This window comes from Puma concolor, chromosome B4, assembly GCF_028749965.1.
Source record: "Puma concolor isolate L17-30 chromosome B4, mPumCon1.1.hap2, whole genome shotgun sequence".
Lineage (NCBI taxonomy): Eukaryota > Metazoa > Chordata > Mammalia > Carnivora > Felidae > Puma > Puma concolor.
Window position 1 is genome coordinate 91087163 of NC_141673.1, and position 20783 is coordinate 91107945.

The following is a 20783-nucleotide window of genomic DNA, read 5'->3' on the forward strand; positions in this document are numbered from 1 at the left end:
TTTCCTCCAAATAAGCTGCCATATTCATTTTGATAGACGTTAGAGTGTTTTAGGTTGAGTTCCAGAGAAAGACTCTGAGATGTTTCTGAGCAGAAAGTTAACTGAGGCATGCTTTCTCGCTCAGGACAACACCTAAAGTCAGGAATAGGCAGAGGGAAAAGCTGGCCTGTGATTAAATCTCAATAAAGGTCTCAGGTGATCCCATAGGCAGATCTGGAGCTGGGATGGCCATTCTGAGTTGTTCCAAACTGAAGGGGGGGCTGGGACCTTGTACCCTTGTCCTGAGTAGGCTCTAGATGAAGGCTTCCCCAGGGACGGAACATGCACTTGGATTAGGTGGCTCCTCTTGACTGAAAGTAATTCCCAGAGAGGGACCAGCTTTGAGGTGTCAGCAGCACACACTCTGGAAACTGAGGAAAAACCAGTGTCCCAGTCATGAAGGGCATAACTGAATCTTCTATTCTTCACACGTACGTTGCTTAGAAGCTCTTAAAGTCAAGTTCACCCCATTTAGGAACAGATCTTCCAGAGTGCTGATTTTTATCATTTCCTGGGAAACATACAAGACACAGCTTAGTGAGAAGGAACTGTACCCCTAACCACTGTTGCTGGTCTCAGGGTTGCAAATGATACTCCTCATTTCCCTCCTCTGCTACTCTGAGAAATGTGAGCCCCAGATCATCATGCTTTCCTAGGGATGTAGCTGTTGCTTTTGTCCATTTACTTTCCAAATGTGGCAGGGGAGTACCAAGAGACAGTCAAGTGTCAAATATATTCTTCTTGTTTACATGTGTAAGAACAACTGCTTCCTACTGATACACAGGACCATTTATTGCCACCAATGTGGTGAGCCTTTTCCTTGGCTCTTGTAGTTTTGTGGATGAATCCTAGAATGACTGTGTAATAGCCAAAGCATAACTGTGCTTTCTGGTGGAAGCATTCACCCTCTTGGAACCAGAACCTCTACAGTGGCAGAGTCCAGATATGTACAGGTGGAAAATATAAATTTTCCAAGTTGTCTGAGAGTGTGGTAAGTAGGGTCACTCTAACTGTTGCTCTTGGTTTTTAGTTTCATGTAATTTATTCAATAGGGGCTCAAAACCATGCAATAGTCATTACTTTTGGGCATCAGTGATGGTGCCCTATCCTCACAGGCATCTTCAAGGTGATGCTTCATCTGTGTCATCAAAAGATTGTTGTCTTGCAACCTGGTAGCTTCTGGTGGTATGAAATGGGACCAATGGATTCCATGGACATGTATGTGATCACCGCTACACCTACTTTATTATAAAACATGTCCCTTAGTCCAATGCAATGTTAAGAGGAATTCCCATGTCAGTGGATCAAATATTCTTTTAATACTTGTAGAATGGTACTGGCCAATGCCTGGAAAGCAAGAAAGACATCTCATATTTGGGATATGTATTGATCTTGGTCAAGAAGACTTGCTGCCTGTTTCAGAATTAAATGCATCCAATAAAATCAAATTGGTACCAAGTACTTGATTTGTTCTTCTCCAGAACCGGTGACATATTGGGGACTGCCCCCAGGCAAGGCAAAGCAGCTTCCTTCATCCAAAGGTCCATTTTGGATGATATGATGCTTTGTTCCTGACAAGTGGAGGAATGAATGTCTCAGTCCTAAAAGGCTTTCTGGAATAGCATACTGCTGCATCCACTCCATGTAGAAAATAAATCTAGTTGGCTTAACTTAAAAAAAAAAAAAAAAAGAGGAAAGGGAAATATATTGGAAGACTTTTGGATCTGGGGGTAACTCATGAAATCCAAACATGTGTTAACCATCTAAAAAAGGCAGAAATCAGCCTGGTTCTAGGGACTTAAGATGAAAGAGTATTGCTGTCAATTTGATTTAGCTCCAATAACTCCTAATCTGAGTTTGAATATCCCGCTCTCAAATTTAAAATTCCTAGAATAGTAAAGATGACTGGCCTAGTTTAGACCAGGTGTCCGTCCTCAATCATTAATATGAACAGTGAGGTGGAATAATGTTTCAGAGGTATGGCCTCCAAGAACCCAACCCAGGGAGGCCATATTGAGATGAGACAAGTCACTCTGAATCTAGCAGCTAGCCTAGTAACGATTTGGTCATTTTTACTTGTTTTTTTTTTCATAATGATACTAGTTTTTCAACTTTTTGCAACCGTATTTTTTTCAGAACCAAAATTTATTGTATAGCCCAATCATACATATTATATATGTATATCTTAAATGATATTATTGAATCTATATAAAGCAAAGGTACTCATAGTCAGTCCCACATGAATTGGAATTCAGGAAGTATTCCCTGTAGTCAGGAGTTATTTCTAACTAGATCATTAGAAGTATCTCTATCTTTACTGTCAGTAATGTTGAAAAACATGTACACCAAGGGGATAGTAAAGTATATTATACAACAAATTCACCTTTAAAAAAAACTTTTAAAATGTTTATTTATCTTTGAGAGAGAGAGAGAGAGAGAGAGAGAGAGAGAGAGAGAGAGCAAGTGAGTATGGGTGGGTCAGAGAGAGAGGGAGACACAGAATCCAAAGCATGTTCCAGGCTCTGAGCTGTCAGCACAGAGCCCAATGTGGGTCTCGAACTCACAAACCATGAGATCATGACCTGAGCTTAAGTCAGATGGCTAACTGACAGCCACCCAGACACCCCAAGAAAGCTTTTTAAAAATTATTCTTGAAAATGCCAAGGGAAATGTAGTCATATGCTACAAAAGTTTCTTTAGATTTTTTTTTCAACATCTCTCCAGTGGTAGATTGATTACACTGACAGTGCATTATTTTTATTCCTTCCCTTTCTCCATACCTATAGTAGTTTGTTACATTATGGGCTCCAATAAACATAGCTCCCTGTATCCAAGCCTTGTGTAATCTTCTCCTGTGCTGACTCTGGACTTGGCTCTGTGGTTTTCTTTGACTATGGGACTTGTTTTTGTTAATGAGACATTAGCAATCATGACACAAAGCACTTATTCATTGGGCTTGCTCTCTATTGCTTTTATAACCTAGCCACCATCAGAAACCTGATTTAGCCTACTGCTGACACATAGCCCAGTGCCAACATCAACTGTCAGACATGGGTGTAAGGACATCTTAGATGATTCAGTCTCAGCTAAATGGTTGATTAATCCCAGGAAATATCTGCAGAAGAATAGCTCCAAATAGTGAGCAAAGTCAATGATAATTGTTTCAGGTTACTAAGTCCCAGAGTGGTTTCTAATAGAGTGATAAACAACTGACGCAACACCCTATACCTTATGACATTGCATTTTCTCTTACTAAAGAGGCAGAGTTCATTTCAACATCTGTTGATTCTGAGTTTTGTCATAGGACTTGCTTTGGACAATGAGATACGTGTTAGCAGATACGATGCAAGTAGAGGCTTGAAAAGCCTGTGTATGGTTTTGCTTTCTCTCTTGTTCCTCTGCTTTTGTCATGAGCAAGCCTAGCTTGCTGAAGAAGAGACCCAGTTCAAAATTGCTCAGTTACAACTGAGGCTATTCAGTATTACGTGACTTGCAGCTGATTGCCAGACATGTGAATGAGCTCAGCTAAGGCCAGAATTGCCTGCCTAAATTGAGGGCTCAGACTTGTAACTAAATAAATGTCTATTGTTTTAAGCTATGAGTTTTGGATAATTTGTTTTGCAGCATTATTGTGAATAGATAACTAGTGCATCTCCCTTGCCTAAATATTATGCATTCACACCAGCTGCTAAAACATTGTCTCATCTATCCAAATCTTTCCACATGGTCCTCTTACCACTCTATTTTCTCAGTGTATATTTCAGCCTCGTATCTCAAGCCCATCTTGGTGACTCAGGTCTGAATTCTATTTTGTGGTTCAGCTCCCAAAGGGTCTCTAGCATCACTTCAGACCTGATGAGCTTCATAACTCTGAGAGTCATGCAGTTCTCACTTTCATTCTAGAGTTTTGAATAGCTGGTGGATAAAAATCACATTTATTAGGACTGACCCAATCAATTCTGATGCTCAAAGCTTAGCTTTACTGTTCTTGGAGAACTAGCTTACTATAGCAGTCCCTCTACTAGCGACATAGAAATGGAACATTTCTCCCCATTTTGATATTTGGTTATGATTTTCACATACACATGCTTGCTACTTTTCAGTCTGCTATATAAGCTTTCTAGGGGAAGGAAACAATCTACTAGGGACATGGTGAATCTGGTGTTTTGAATGCCTTATATAAACTCAAATGGTGGGTCTGGTACACTCTCACTTAATCCTCCAGCCTTATCAATTGCCAATACCTGCTGCCCTGTATTTTCAGTGCGGTGTGCTAATCATTACTCAAACGACTCCTGCTGAGATAGTGCAGTATGGATATTTTTCTTATAATGTCAGTGCAACCTGTATCAGTCTATAGGCTACTTAGACCAATTGAAAGACCCACAGCAGCCACCAAGCCTCCAGGGGATCTAGTTAGTTAAACAGAAGTATGAATTTGAACTAGTCCAAGCATGTCTGATTGATCTTCTCCTTGCAAAAAATGGTTCTAATTGCTAAAATATAATGGACAAGCATTGAAACTGGGTTAAAAACAAATATGGACTGCGTAACTTTAAGAGTAAATTTTCTATAGTTTCTCATTTTAGTAAATTCATATAATGCTATATGATTCTGGTTTCCACTTAGAACATCTATTCTTGAACCACGTTTTCTTCTTAAACTACTGTTCTAAACTCAGCATGATCTTGTCAGTGCCCCTCTGATTTACCGGTGTTATTCCAAGAAGCACTATGACTCAGGTCTGGTTCAATGCCAGCCCTTTATGTGCTTTTCAGCAGACTGGTAGGCATGATGAAAATGAGTTAAGAAAAACAGTATTTTGAATTGATCACGCACTGCCTGTGTGGCTTCAGTAACCTAGGGAACTTCTCAATTTCTTTATCTCTAAAATGGGATTAATAAAAAGGTAGGAATACTACTATAATAATAATGTACAATAATGGTGTTTTTATGAGAATTAAATCAGATCATATCTGTAAAGCACTTAGCACCATGAGTAGCATATGATAACTATTCTATAAATGTTAATTATAATTATTAAAAGGAGGTATGAAATATCTATTGTTTTAGCCATAGTTCATAGCTTAGTAGATGATGAACATGACCAAAAGAAATATTTAATCCAGTTGACATAACAGGTTCTCAATTAATTCATTTCTTTAATAAGTGTTTATTGTGTACCTACAATATATCAGGAACACTATATGAATCTTGCCCCAGTAGAGCATATATTTATAAGTATGGATAGCTAGTACACATATAACTACCCAACTAATTAATTAAAACATTACCATTGAAGTGAGTACTCCAAGATGTCATGTGGCTACGAGGATGGACAGCAGGGATCCTTACTTGGGGGGACAGGGGTACAAGAACTATATCAAGGAAGTGACATTTTGCCTTAAGACTTGAAGTTGAGCAGAAGTTAGCTTGGTAAAAGAGAGAAAGCAGGGTAGGGGAGAAAGTACTCTGTTGAGAAAAGAGCATCTAGTGCTTTAGAATCTAGGAACAGACTGGTCTACCCTGAGTCTGGAGAATGGGGATAAAAATGGCACTAATGATATTACTGAGATAAGCAGGGGCCAAATCACGAGGGCCTTTCTGGCCATACTTGAAATTTTGAATTTTATTCTAAAAGCAATGAGAAGCCGCAGAAACATTTTTGTTTTGTTTTTGAGTTGAAATTTGCATCACATAAAATGAACCATTTTAACACATACAATTCAGTGTCATTTAGTACATCCACAGTATTGTGCAACTATTACCTCTATCTAGTTTCAAAATACTACATTACAACCAGAGGAGACCCCAAAACCCTTTAATACGCTCTTCTCATTCTGCCCTGGCTTCAGTCCCTGGTAACTACTAATCTGCTTTCAGTCTCTATGGATTTGCCTGTTCCGGGTATTTCATATAACTGGATTCATGTGATATGTAATCTTTTGTGTCTGGCTTTTTCCTTTAGCACAGTCTTTCGAGGTTCATCCATGCTGCAGCATGTATCAGTACACAGCCCCCTGACCTAATGGTGGTCCGACAATGATTTTTCAAGTTTACGGTGGCACAAAGCGATATGCGATATGCATTCAGTAGAAGCTGTACTATTGAATTTGGATCTTTTCCTAGGCTGGCAATATGCAGTGTAATACTCTCTTGTGAGGCTGGGCAGTGGCAGCGAACCACAGCATCAGCCATGCGATCATGAAGGCTAACAACTGGTACGCTTACAACTATTCTACACCCATACAGGCGTTCTGGTTTTCACTTTCAGTACAGTATTCAATAAATTACATGCTTTCAATACTTTATTAATAAATAGGCTTTGTGTTAGATGATTTTGCCCAATCGTAGGCTACTACCAGTATTCTGAGCATGTTTAAGTAGTGCTAGGCTAAGCCATGGTGCTCTGTAGGTTAGGTGTGTTAAATACATTTTTGACCTATGATATTTTAAACTTATGATGGGTTTATCAGGACATAACTCCACTATAAGTTGATGAAGATCTGTACTTCAATCCTTTCTGTGACTAATATTCCATTGTATGAGTATGTCACATTTATTTATCCATTTATCCATTGATAGATTTAACATTCATGTTAAGAATCCTTTTGTTAAAGTTCCAAGGACACATAGACAGTTAATTCCTGTGAGAGAAGGGAACAGAGGAGCTTCCTGTCCATTCAAAATTACAGGAAATAAATATGACAATTGCAGTAGAAGGTATAATAAGGTTTTGAAACAACATTTGAAAAATTTTCACATTTGAATAATCTTATTTTTAATGGACTCAATTATTTCATCTTGTCTACTGAAAATAACTCATGCCTCACTCATTTATGGGTTTTGTTCAAAATATAATTTAGATACTGAAGGTATGGTAGTCAGACATTTTTATTTGTAAGAGGAGTATGCATTCATATTGTTTTGAAGAATTCTCTCAAAAATTTATATAAATACTTCATTGTTTCAGAAAGTGGTTGTTATGAGTAAGATTTTAATAACCTAGATGAAGATGGTCACACTGTTTTTCTTTTTCTTTTTTTTTTTTTTCAACGTTTATTTATTTTTGGGACAGAGAGAGACAGAGCATGAACGGGGGAGGGGCAGAGAGAGAGGGAGACACAGAATCGGAAACAGGCTCCAGGCTCTGAGCCATCAGCCCAGAGCCCGACGCCGGGCTCGAACTCACGGACCGCGAGATCGTGACCTGGGTGAAGTCGGACGCCTAACTGACTGCGCCACCCAGGCGCCCCGGTCACACTGTTTTTCTAAAAATTGGGTGAAATAATAATAAGATAGGCAGAAGGGGGGAACTTAGGCTGAGAGCTATGTGAAAGATCTCCAAGAATTACTACAAAGCCATTCACCTAATATAGATAATTATTAATATGAATGGCCAAATCACTAATTTCAGGGGTACTTCCTTTCCCAAAGTTCAGATATAATGTATTCATATGCTACAGGTATAATTTAACATACCTGTTTTCTGATAAATATTTTTACCCCTGGGATACAACCAATTTGCTATTCATAGGAATTGGTAACTTAATTCTTTAAGATAGAAAGAACACATTATTAAAAGTGGTTATAATTATTATTCACTTTACAGACAATATTCTAGTATACTATCCTCAACAAACTGTAAGATCTATCTGATCATTAAAAGTATTGAAAGGAACTGTAAATTTAATGTATAAAGTATACTATAGTGTCCTGTAGATTTTTTTAAGGATCTTTTTTCAATTCTTGCCAACAAAGTATATTCATGGATAATGTTTAGTGACCCAGAAATAGCAAGATTATTTTATACCTATAGTTGGTATAACTTTCATTGTTTAACTGGACTATGAGATCTTAGAAAAGGATATTTTGTTTTGCCTAAAGGATGAGATGAGTACTAAGTGCCATGTAATAACAGTTTTCTACTGATTGCCCGGTATTGTCTTCGCTGCCTTATCTCTTACGATTGACCTTCATCTGGCAGTGGCTACTTAGGCTACTTCCCTTACAAGTGGTCTGAGGGATCAGTAAAGAAACACTTAAATTCACCTAGGGAGCAGCTTTTTAAAGAAGTCCTTTTGTAATTCAAGTAGTTACCCCCTAATGTTTTTTTATAAGAGCTTTTCAGAGGGAAGCTTGCTGTTGCACTGTACAGTGTCCCATGGGTTAGAGTACTTTGTCCAGGGGCTCCTGGGTGGCTCAGTCCCTTGGGCTTCTGACTTTGGCTTAGGTCATGATCTCATGGTTTGTGAGTTTGACGTTGGGCTCTGTGCTGACAGCTCAGAGCCTGGAGCCTACTTCAGATTCTGTGTCTCCCTCTCTCTCTCTGCCCCTCCTTCACTTATTCTCTCTCTGTCAAATAAAAAAAAAAAAAAAAAAAAAAAAAAAAGAGTACTTTCTCCAAAAGATAATATGAACACATGTTTTAAAGTATATTACATGGTTTGAAGTAATAAGTATGTAGAGGAAAAATATTAAGTCCAAAGACATAAATACAGGGACTTCAATAATATTGAACAATTTCTAGTGAGAATTAATATCTAAAGGGCACATAGCATGTCAATGTAACAAGAAGAAGAACAAGTCTGTCAGGGGGAGGGGGAAGAATCAAACCGACGTAACGAGAAAAAAGAGCAAGAGTGAGTTGAATATTTTTAAAAATATCGGGGCGCCTGGGTGGCGCAGTCGGTTAAGTGTCCGACTTCAGCCAGGTCACGATCTCTCACTCCGTGAGTTCGAGCCCCGCGTCGGGCTCTGGGCTGATGGCTCAGAGCCTGGAGCCTGTTTCTGATTCTGTGTCTCCCTCTCTCTCTGCCCCTCCCCCGTTCATGCTCTGTCTCTCTCTGTCCCAAAAAAATAAATAAACGTTAAAAAAAAATAAATAAATAAAAGCAAGAAGGTAGGGTTTTATAGAGTATTCTTGAGTATCTCTTTTTAAAAGCTCTGCCTCTCCTCTCCCAAGGGGTCTGCATCTTACACGGTCATATTAAATGTCAAGTGTTGCAACACACAGTGATGCCCTTTCCTTGCTCTCAACACCTATTTATGCTGAGCATAGAGAAGGCTTCCCTGATTGGAAATCATTGATGGAGAAGCTCAGCATGGTTTCTTCTGAACAGGCATAAGCAGTTAAAGACAAGTTGTATGCATCAAATTACAATCCCTAAAAGTTTCCAACAGAGGAGATATTATCTTCTATAATTTAGAAATATGTTTGGTCATGTGCTCAAATACAACATATATTTTGATCCTGAGCGATCAGACCAGTCTCCTTTAATTAATATTAAACATCAGGGGCACCTGGGTGGCTCAGTCGGTTAAACGTGGACTTAGGCTCAGGTCATGACCTCACGGTGGGTGGGTTCAAGCCCTGCCTCTTGTTGGGCTCTGTGCTGACAGTTGGGAGCCTGGAGCCTGCTTCAGATTCCGTGTCTCCCTCTCTCTCTGCACCCCCCCCCCCCAACTCATACCCTGTCTGCCTCTCTTTCTTCCTCTCAAAAATAAAATAAAACATTAAAAGAATTTAAATATTAAACTTCTTATGTAAAGCCACTGGATCAGATTCTTACAGGATCTAATGTCCTTTCCTGTTCTCATCTTTGGAGATTCCATTTTTTAATGTAACTTGGGAAGAACCAGGGCATCATAACATCTCATGACTGGGAGAGCCTTAGATCCTGCTTTGCGTTGCCTAAGTTAGTAACAGTACCGCCGCCAGAACCTCCTGCCTCCCACCCACTATGATCTTTATACAGTAGCACGGCTCCGTGTTTCAGAATACCTAATTTTGATACAGATATCCTCCAATGGAGACACTAGGCTGTCATTTATTTGTTATTTTCTTAATGGATGCAAGGATTTGAGTCCTTCTGGCTCTGCCTTTTACCAGCTGTGAAATTTAATCAAGTTACAAAGCTTCTCTGGGCTTCACTTTTTCATCTGTCAGATGATCAGGAAATTAGATTAATCTTTAAGGTCTCTTCAAACACCTAGATTTTGATTTTACGCTATGCTTTTCACTACATGTAACATCTGAGAAGAATTTATCAGACGTCTTCCTATCAGTTTGTGATGAAGATATCAGTCTGCATAGCTCACAAAGCTGGTTAAAATCTCAAATACCAAAAAGATTTATAATGTGTGATTCCCCTTGGACAAAAAACTCTAGATTTATATAGATTTTCAATATTTTTGTGGACAATTATGGAAACATATTCTTGACATTTGCTAACTTGTGACTGGTCTTTTCTCTCCTGTCCAGTGCCATTAGGATTCCTCCCCTTACCTGAGTGTCACAAAGCCCTTCTTACCCTTGTGACATTAAGATAATGGCAGGGGGCAAGTCTTGTAATCCCAATGCATTAAGGAATTGGGTCGAGGTGGTCTCCAGCCTCTAGTGTGTACACATTTTCCATCTCATTGTCTGACATCTATTTTTATCTGTGCTAGAATCTTATTTGAAGTTCATATTCTGTGGTCCCCCCCACCCCCAACATGTGCAGACACTTTCTGCAATGTTGAGAGCAATGTTGCACTTTAGCTCTATCTGACGCTGTAAATAATTAGACAAAAGGAGAAGGCATGAGCAACATTTTGGATGCTGTAAAGGAAGGGGTCTTCGAGTAAGTCATCAAGTTGTGATATTCAGTGAGGGCAGGGGCAGACAGAGGGGAGTGAAATTTTAGTGAAAGATAATGATGAAAAGTGATTCTCGAATCAGGTAAGTACCATCAAAGCATTTGTAGCACTAGTTGACATCCCCATTCCTATTTATTTAAGTTTTGTTTATTTAAATCATCTTTACACCCAACGTGGGGCTGGAAATCATGACCCCAACATCAAGAGTTACATATTCTTCTGACTGAGACAGCCAGGCATCCCTGAGGTCCCCATTTTTATACTTGAAGAATCAGGTTCAGGGAAGTTAAATAATTTATCCAAGGTCACATAATTAGTACTTAGCAGCAGATTAGGTTTTAAATTCACGTCCATGTAATTTTACAAAACGTGATTTTCCTATCCCTTTCTCCAAACCCTTAGGTGCCAGAGGTATTTTAAATATCAGAATTTAGAAGGCAATACAGTACAAATGTTGTAGAAATTTTTACCTCGGTACCCGGGGTTCATTGTCTCACTGCTTCGAAGAATGAAGAGGTGGACACAAAATAAAATGAGCAGCAGGCAAAAGTTTATTAGAGTATAAGATTAGAAAGGAAGAAGAGTAGGAAAGCTCTCTACAGAGAGGGGACATTCAAAAGTGAATGCCCACGACCATAGGCAGGTGTCCTTGTTTTCTAAGGTTCTGGTCAGCTCTCCCTCTTCACTTCCACCTTGTTCCTTCTCAGGTCCTACCCTTATTGGCTTGATAACTCTAGGTGCTGGGTTGTCCATTCCTGATTGGCTTGATTCCATTGTATGAGGGGTGGGCTATGGTTATCTCATTGCTTGTGGGTCATACGTTTTATGGTCTACTACTTATTTTTAGTTAGGTCTTTTGTCAAATTCCTGGGGGGATCTTGAGGGGGAGTAGGTGGTGTTTGTTACCTTCTTAGGAGGAACCCTTACACCTGAGGGGGGTTGCTGTGGTCAAACACTCACCACATTCTTCCAAAATATGTGTTTTTCCCCACCCAGGGACCTCAGGTCCTAATTTTTCTCCCTCTGCCTACTGAATCCTCTTTCCCTATCATACAAATAAGTATTATATGAACAGTCCCAGCAAGGGTCTGGAGCTCCCCGTAATCAAACATTCATATTTTGGCAAAGAAACATGAATATTCACCTAAACATGAATATTCAGTTCAGTTTTGATACCAAAAAACTATTGGGCTTTAGAACTGTCTGAATTTTAGGATTTGGGATTTAAGGATTGTGTGCTTGATTACCAGTCTGCCTGAGTCTACTGAGGGAGTTTTACGTAAGTCCTGGGTTTTCCGACTGAGGAAAGTGTGTCTCTATCCCAGGCCATGGGGTAGTCCTGTCAGAACTGTTGCAGAGTTACAGAGGCTGTGAGTCTCTCTGTGGGGGATGCAGGGTGCAGGGACTAAGGCCTGAGTAGCCAAAGCCCAGCGTCAGTGCCATGCATCACTCCATGCCAAGGGCAGCCTCTGATGGCCATGGGTTTCCTGCCCTTTGAATCTCCATGCTGAAAGTTTATAGAGTGAATCTTTTCAATGATATCACATATTCTATTCTATTTGGGAGGTCATTGAAAAATATAGGACTTATTCTGTATAGATTCACATTGCAGCCAAATTCAATGAAGCATATCTAATTTGAAAGTGATGGATATCTACCATTAATGTACCAAAGCTGTCTTATGGTAAGGTTATTTGAAAATAGAGGGGGATTAGAAGTGAAAGTGATAGTGATTTTTTCCCCCTTGGGCCAGGCTACTAAGACTGGGAAAAGCTACTATGTACCTGAAATATTTTAAAAACTACTATATAATCATTATTTCCCACGTAGTATTTGAAGTATTACTAGTTGATGGCCTTTGTTGCTGTTATTGTTCCATAGCCCCTATTGGTGCTACATATTAACATGGTATAAGCATTAATAATTTCTAAATTGTGATTGAATATAAAGTTAACGTTATGAGGTCATTAAGAATTCATGCCATGGCAGTAGTCTGAAATACATAGGTACATTATGTTGTACCCAAAATAAATTTGACCTTGGTGCTTCACACGCATTAATCACTTTCTTCTGGGCACAATAGCATAAGCCTAACTGGATATGAATAATGGATGAAAAATTTTAAATTAATTTTTAGCATTTTAGCCTTTGTATTAACACAAAGTGAAGTTAAATTAGGATTCTGGTTCTCTTTCTAGTGTTCCAGTTGCCAGATATCTTTAATTCACTAGGCTGAGAGGTTAGGATTAACTAGCATTAACTAAATAACTGCTACAATAAGGATGGAAAGTGTCCTATAGATGTATGGTTTTCCCCTTATCTCTGTAATCAGATTCATCTTGTTCAGACGAAGATAGAAACTCAGGATGCTAGATTCCAACAAACCACCAAGGATAAAGCAGTACATATATACAATGGTAGGAGACAGTGAATTTATGTAAAGAAGAATCATCAAAGACCTATCTGATGATGGTGCTAATCTGATTACAAAGTTTAAAAATCAAATTAAGTTTTTTTCCCATTAATTGACTGAAAAATATATACACTAAGAGTTAGTACTACCCTCAGGCTGGATAAAGGTCTCTAACCTTAGAACTGGAAACTTAAAGACACTGGTCTTTATCCACTATGTTCTATGTTCTAAGACTTAGGACATAATATGAACTTAATTTACTTTGATGCACTCAGGATGACCAGAGTAATTAAAAAAATGTTTTTAAAAATGTTTATTTATTTTTGAGAGACAGAGCACAGATGGGAGAGAAACAGAAAGAGAGGGAGACACAGAATCCAAAGCAAGCTCCAGGCTCTGAGCTGTCAGCACAGAGCCCGACGTGGGGCTTGAGCCCACAAACTGTGAGATCATGACCTGAGCTGAAGTTGGACGCTTAACCGACTGAACCACTCAGGTTCCCCCAGAGTAGTTTTGTTTAAAAAACGTAAACATTCTCAAATACAGAACCTAAAATATCTTAATATTCCATAATTACATCATTTACAATAATTTACCATCTACCTCAACATTGTAGAATGAGTAAGGAGGGATAAATCAATAAGTAAATGAAAATACAAGAACTATGTCAGTGTCTATGATTAAGATATAATACATCCGTATCTTTTGCATTTAGAGAAATAATGTTCAACAGCCAGTTCAGTTATTATTAGGATATTGCTTTTCCTATTAAAGAAAACTTTGATTATGCAGAAATGTTCAAAGGATGTTTACACATAAATTATATTTTCCTTCCTGCTACCAAGCTATCTATTTTCAAATTATCCTTAAAGGCTCTTTTGGCTGCATCTCCATTCTTTATGGGGATTATTTCCATTAAAATAAAATCAGCATGAAATAAATCTTCAATCATACATAAGTGACTCAAGTTTGTATTTTGCATTAAAATTAGAGCCTAGAGCTAGCTAAGAATTGTTTTATAATTAGGTGATGTTTCAGTTTTCTCAGATACATATTCTCCTGAAAGAATGTGGGAGAATATTCCTTTAGGATGGTTTAGTGTCATGCTGGTAGTTGCTGTTCATATATGTCTAAACAGAAAAAAAAAATACATATATATATATATATATATATATATATGTATTTTTTTTTTTTTTTTAATCATTGTGAAATGAGGGTAGCATGTGCCTCAGTGTTATTTTCAGTTTGGGGCTACACACTCATGATTATTATAGTAATTCAACACAGTCAATTAAATATTGATATTTCCTAATGCAATTATTAAAAAAATAATAAAGAGTATAGGCCATGCTATGGCTTCTGGTGAACACACTGTATTCTCCTGGAAGGGAGTAGTTGTGGTGATTTACCATGTAGCTTATTGATATCATCAGCAGATAAAACACAATTATAATCCTTTCTGTGAGATGATATACCATGCAGAATGGGAAAATTAATCTAGTCACAGAGTCTGGCAATCAAGAGCAATTAATAAATGGTTATTTTGGGGTGTCTGGGTGGCTCAGTCGGTTGTGTCAAACTTCAGCTCAGGTCACGATCTTGCGGTCCCTGAGTTCGAGCCCTGCGTCGGGCTCTGGGCTGATGGCTCAGAGCCTGGAGCCTGCTTCCGATTCTGTGTCTCCTTCTCCCTCTGCCCCTCCCCCGTTCATGCTCTGTCTCTCTCTGTCTCAAAAATAAATAAAAAAACGTTAAAAAAATTTTTAAAAAGGTTATTTTAAGTAAACGTTTTAAGTAGAGACTATGTCAAATTAAATACTTTCAACATATGCATTGATTGTGGAGTCTCTCTTGAAGAAGGGCTTTTTTCTCTGGAACTTCAGCCACTCAGTAATCAGTACCAGTATTGTGAGCATGGATTCATGAGGAGATCACTATTTTCCAGGGAAATGACCTTATAAATTATTTAAATGACACTATACATAACACTATCACATTTTTATGAGTCCCTGAAATCTAATATAAAGCTGGCACATTGCAATGAAATAAGAGATTTTCTAAGCCTTGTTCAGAATGTCCATATGGGTATGTAGGTGATACTTGTCTAGACCTTGACTCTCATGATATGACCATGACAGCAAAATCCTGTAAGTTTATGTGGGGGATGGGGGGAGGAAAGAAGGAAAGAAACAGGGAAATTTTATCAAGTGACAAGACCACTTTCATTTTCTAGCTAGTGTATTCTCTCTTGCACACCATTGTAATTAGAAAGTTTTAGTACCATGTGCTCAATATTTAATGACATCAGTCTAAGATTGCTCTATGCATTAATTTCCACAAAGAATGGATTGTACTTGTCTCTAGAAAAGAACGATTCAGTCACTGAGCTGGGGGTTTCTTTTGTGGAGGGTGTAATGTTAACCATTGTAACCTTCCTTTTTCTTTGCTTCATAGTTAACAGATCTCCCCTTTATCTGCACATGTTCCTTCAGGAGTAATACTTTTTTTCTATTTCTAAGATTTTGACTTTTCATAATGTCCCCTACAAATCAATAATGGAGTTTAGAAGTCACCACCAAAGCGCTTACAAAATAGTAGTATTGTAATTTTGGAAAATAAATCACATTTAAAAAAATAAGATAAAGTACACTCGAGATTCATCCAGATGTGATGGGAGTACTAGATTTATGAGACCGAGCAAATTGGCAAGTATTTACCTGCATGGGCCATACATCGTTTTGCAGGAAGAATCAAAGAATCAAAATATCTTTACTTAATGTAAGTTTTTCTTTTCTTTAAAACTTTTAAAAATGTTGGGGTGCCTGAGTGGCTCAGTCGGTTAAGCGTCCGACTTCAGCTCAGGTCATGATCTCATGGTTTGTGGGTTTGAGCCCTGCATCAGGCTCTGTGCTGACAGGTCAGAGCCTGGAGCCTGCTTTGGATTCTGTGTCTCCCTCTCTCTCTGCCCCTCCCCTGCTTGTACTCTGTCTCTCTCTCTCTCAGAAATAAACATTAAAAAAATAAATAAAACTTTAAAAAATGCTTATTTATTTATTTTGAGATAGATAGATAGAGAGAGAGAGAGAGAGAGAGAGAGAGAGAAAAGGGGCAGAGAGAGAGGGAGAGAGAGAAAAATCCCAAGCAGGCTCTGTGCTGTCAGGGCAGAGCCGGAATTGGAGCTTGAACTCATGAACCATGAGATAGCGGCCTGAGTAGAAATCAAGAGTTGGACGCTTAACCTACTGAGCCACCCAAGTGCCCCTAATATAAGCTTTTAAATCAAATATACTTAAATAAAAGCACTGTCTATAGTCAACTAGAAAGAGATCTGAGGTCGACAAAGTTGAGGGCAGTATTCCTTGGATTATTAAGTTGAGAAAAATGGGTCTCCAAGTTTCCAACTGGAGATTTCTCCATGAGTTCAGTTATGACAATCATGCCATGGATAACTATAACCCGGAATCTAGTCTCATTCCCTATTTTAATTGCCAAACCCAGATCTTTATATTAAAATACTAAGCAGATTGTGATATGATTTAAATTACATAAGATTTTAGGTACTTTCTGAGTTCTTTGATGATGATGATTTTGTTTCCCATCATCTCTATCAAATGATAACTAACAGGTTTACTCTTGAACATAGAGTAGATATTTATTTATTTTTCTTTCAATACATACTTTCTGAACACAAATCATTTGCTCAGGTATGTCACAGAAAAAGTTTCCACCCTCAAGGCTCTTACATGATGGAAGGGAAGGACATATAAATAAGTAAAGAAGTATATAATATGTTGGTTGGTGGTAAGTTCTGTGGAGGTAAATATAGCAGGATGGGGGCAGGGAATACTTAGGCAAGGTGGAGTGGGGTGTCTATTTGACATAAAGTTGTCAAGAAAGGTCTCACTAATGTGGCGAAATTTGAGCAGAGAACAGAATGGCTATCTGGGCAAGAGCAATCAGGCAGCAGAACAAGTGCAAAAATATGGGGTGGGGGCAGCTTGTGAAGCAACAAGCCAGTGTGGCTGACTGCTAGTAGGAAAGAATGGTAGGGGATGAGTTCAAGAGAGATTAACAGAAAGCCACTTGATGCAGGCCATTTTAAGGATTTAGGAAGTTATTTTAAATGATTTGGGAAACCACTGGAGGATATTGGTCAAATGAATAACTTGATCTAATTTTTATTTTAAAATATCTGTTGGATATATATGAAAAGCCTACAGCTAACATGATATTTAATTGTGAAAGACTGAATGCTGTCCCCTTAAGATCAGGAATGGGATAAAGATTTCTGCTGTAATTAGTTCTATTCAACATTGTACTGGAAGGCTAACTAGGACAATAAGGCAAGAAAAGGAAATAAAAGGTTCAAGTCTGGAAACAAAGAATCAAAATTACTTATTCTCAAATAACATTTTTTTTTAAATGGAGAAAATCCTAGGGAATCTAACAAAGAACTGCTAGAATGAATAAGTGAATTTGGCACAGCTGTAGTCTAATAGGTCAATATATGTAAGTACATAATATTTGTATGTGCTATCAACAGACAATTGAAAAATGAAATTAAAAATAGAATTCATAATAACATATTAAAGCAGTAAAATACTTAGGGATAAATGTGACAAGAGAGTTGCCAGCCCATGCACAGAAACTATGAAATGTTTGAGTGACATTAAAGAAACTTAACTAAAGCAGAGACATATATCACATTCATGGATGAGAAGACACAGTATTAAGATGACGAGTCTCCATGAAATAACAGTCAACTTGGTGAAGTAGAAGATTCAGACTTGGAGAAACAAATCTCTACTTGGAAAGCCATGGCACTTGGGAAATTTCCCTGAGATTTACAGATACCTGCCTGACTAGCCATCAGTCAAAATTTTTTTTCTTTCTGGAAAGAAAAAAAAAAAAGGCTTACAATTGTTTATTGTAAACAAACAACAAAGCCCTGGTCTTTCTTTCTTTCTTTCTTTCTTTGTTTAAATATTTAAATTTATTTTTTTCTCGTGTTAATTGTTTTTTTAATATATGAAATTTATTGTCAAATTGGTTTCCATACAACACCCAGTGCTCATCCCAAAAGATGCCCTCTTAAATACCCATCACCTACCCTCCCCTCCTTCCCACCCCCCATCAACCCTCAGTTTGTTCTCAGTTTTTAAGAGTCTCTTATGCTTTGGCTCTCTCCCACTCTAACCTCTTTTTGTTTTTTTTTCTTCCCATCCCCCATGGGTTTCTGTTAAGTTTCTCAGGATCCACATAAGAGTGAAAACATATGGTATCTGTTTTTCTCTGTATGGCTTATTTCACTTAGCACTGCTAGGAATTTACCCAAGGGATACAGGAGTACTGATGCATAGGGGCACTTGAACCCCAATGTTTATAGCTGCACTCTCAACAATAGCCAAATTGTGGAAAGAGCCTAAATGTCCATCAACTGATGAATGGGTAAAGAACTTGTGGTTTATATACACAATGGAGTACTACGTGGCAATGAGAAAGAATGAAATATGGCCCTTTGTAGCAACGTGGATGGAACTGGAGGGTGTGATGCTAAGTGAAAGCCCTGGTCTTTAACAAACACAATATTAAAATTGTATCATAGGGGCGCCTGGGTGGCGAAGTCGGTTAAGCGTCCGACTTCAGCCAGGTCACGATCTCGCGGTCCGGGAGTTCGAGCCCCGCGTCGGGCTCTGGGCTGACAGCTCAGAGCCTGGAGCCTGTTTCAGATTCTGTGTCTCCCTCTCTCTCTGCCCCTCCCCCGTTCATGCTCTGTCTCTCTCTGTCCCAAAAATAAATAAACGTTGAAAAAAAATAAAATAAAATTGTATCATAAAGGTCAGTGCTTAGGAAGGCTTATCTTTTGAAACCCAATCAGCATGTTTGAAGTCAAAACAAAAATTTTCTCCTCTGGAGGTGTCTGGGTGTCAGTTAAGTGATAGACTCTTGATTTCAGCTCAGGTCATGATCTCATGGTTTATGAGTTTAAAGCCCCACATCAGGCTCTGTGCTGACAGTAGGGAGTCTCTGCTTGAGATTCTCTCTCTCTCTCTCTCTCTCTCTCTCTGTCCCTCCCCCACTCACTCTCCCTCCCTCTTTCTCAAAATAAATAAACTTAAAATTTTTTTTTTCTCCTATGGAAGCTGCACTTTGGAGTACTCCATATTTAAAAAGGCCATTTGCTAGTGTCTCCAAATTATAATTTTATTAATTTGTAGTATATTCCTCCCTAGTCTGCCACTTCCTTGGAAGCCTGGGATTTTCAGGCCAATATTTTATATGTAAGAGTCAGGTTTTATATATGGCTACTCCACACCTAGTAACTCAGGGGCAATATTAGATAATTTGTGGCTTTTATAGACGCTCATTCCGAGTCATTAGACTCGTGGAATTTAGGGTGGTTAATGACTACTCCCAGACAGAGGAGTTAGAAGTGCTAATGTGTGGTTAAGTTGTACCTGCTTCTCATTCCTTCTCTGCCCCCTCCCTGTTTTAAATTCATATTTTCATCTTTCAGAGCCACTTTGGAGTGAGCTGGATGCACATGCTTGCTGTGGGAGATAGAAAGATAATTTTTGTTTAACGTGCTGACAGCATGATCTTGCTAGTTAATTATTGCTGTGAGAGGACTCCTAATCCTCTCTTCTAAAACAAAAAATTTTTCGTATCTATTCCCTGCTTCTTAACTGTGCTATGAATAGTGATCCCATATAAAAATGAGTGCTTACTCTATTTTTGGCTGATAGTTTATCCTGGAAGGGATACGAGGAAATAGCGTCACCCAAAGCTACCTATACCAAGGTTGCCTAATTGAGAGTTTGTTTTGTCAAGGCGAAATTCTGGTTTTATCTGCCTTTAAAGTTTTTCAGGCTAAAACTATTTTGACATACTCTTTAGAAGAGAACTTTTAAACTCTGCTCATTCATTTGTCTTTGTCCTGGAGGAGATTCAGAATAATTTTCTGAGAAGAATCCTGGCTCTGCCAGAGGGTGTTCGCTGTGTTCAGAGCACAGGTGATAGAAGTTAGGTCTTTTGATTCATCTTTTTTTTTTTTTTTCTTTGCAAGGAACAGAAAACCAGTCAAATTAGCTCAAATGGAAACGGGTTTTATTATAACAGGGGTTATATTAGTTTTCCAGGCTGTCATGAACCAAATGGTCTAAACAATAGCAATTTATGGTTGTACAGTCTGGAGGCCAGAAGTCTGAGATCAAGTTGTTGGTACAGTTGGTATATTCTAAAGGCTCTGAGGGAGAATCTCTTCCAGAATCTCCCCTAGCTTCTGGTGGTTGGCTGAAAATCTTTGGTATTCCTTGGCCTGTAGAAGCATCATCTCTCCCTTTACCTTTGCATGGTGTTGTCCCTGTGTGGTTGTGTCTGGGTCCAAACTCCCCCTTTTTGTAAGGACACAATCATATTGGAATAAGGGCCTACCCTACTTCAGTATGATCTCGTCTTACCCAATTACATCTTCAATGATCCTACTTCCAAATAAGGTCACATTCTGAGGTATTGGGGCTTCGGATTTCAACATATGGATTTTGGGGGGAAACAACTCAATGGGTTTTCACAGAACTCCTTTGTACAATGTATACCAGTTCCTCACGGAAATTGGAAGTACATCCGGTATTTCTGGAATGTCTATCAGTTTGCCTCTTCTTTCTGCATGTGTGTCTTATTTTCTTCTCTCTAA

General features: G+C 38.5%; 1 protein-coding gene across 2 annotated transcripts in view; it reads right to left on the reverse strand.

The window, feature by feature from the left end:
- Nucleotides 1-20180: 20180 nt before the first annotated feature.
- CAPZA3 (capping actin protein of muscle Z-line subunit alpha 3) overlaps nt 20181-20783 on the reverse strand; it is a 41271-nt gene continuing 40668 nt past the window's right edge. For both annotated transcript variants that reach the window (XM_086711839.1, XM_025930707.2), the window contains exon 2: nt 20181-20484. In XM_086711839.1, coding sequence (XP_086567965.1) covers nt 20218-20484 — 267 coding nt within the window. In that variant the 3' untranslated portion in view covers nt 20181-20217. The remainder of the gene's footprint in view (nt 20485-20783) is intronic.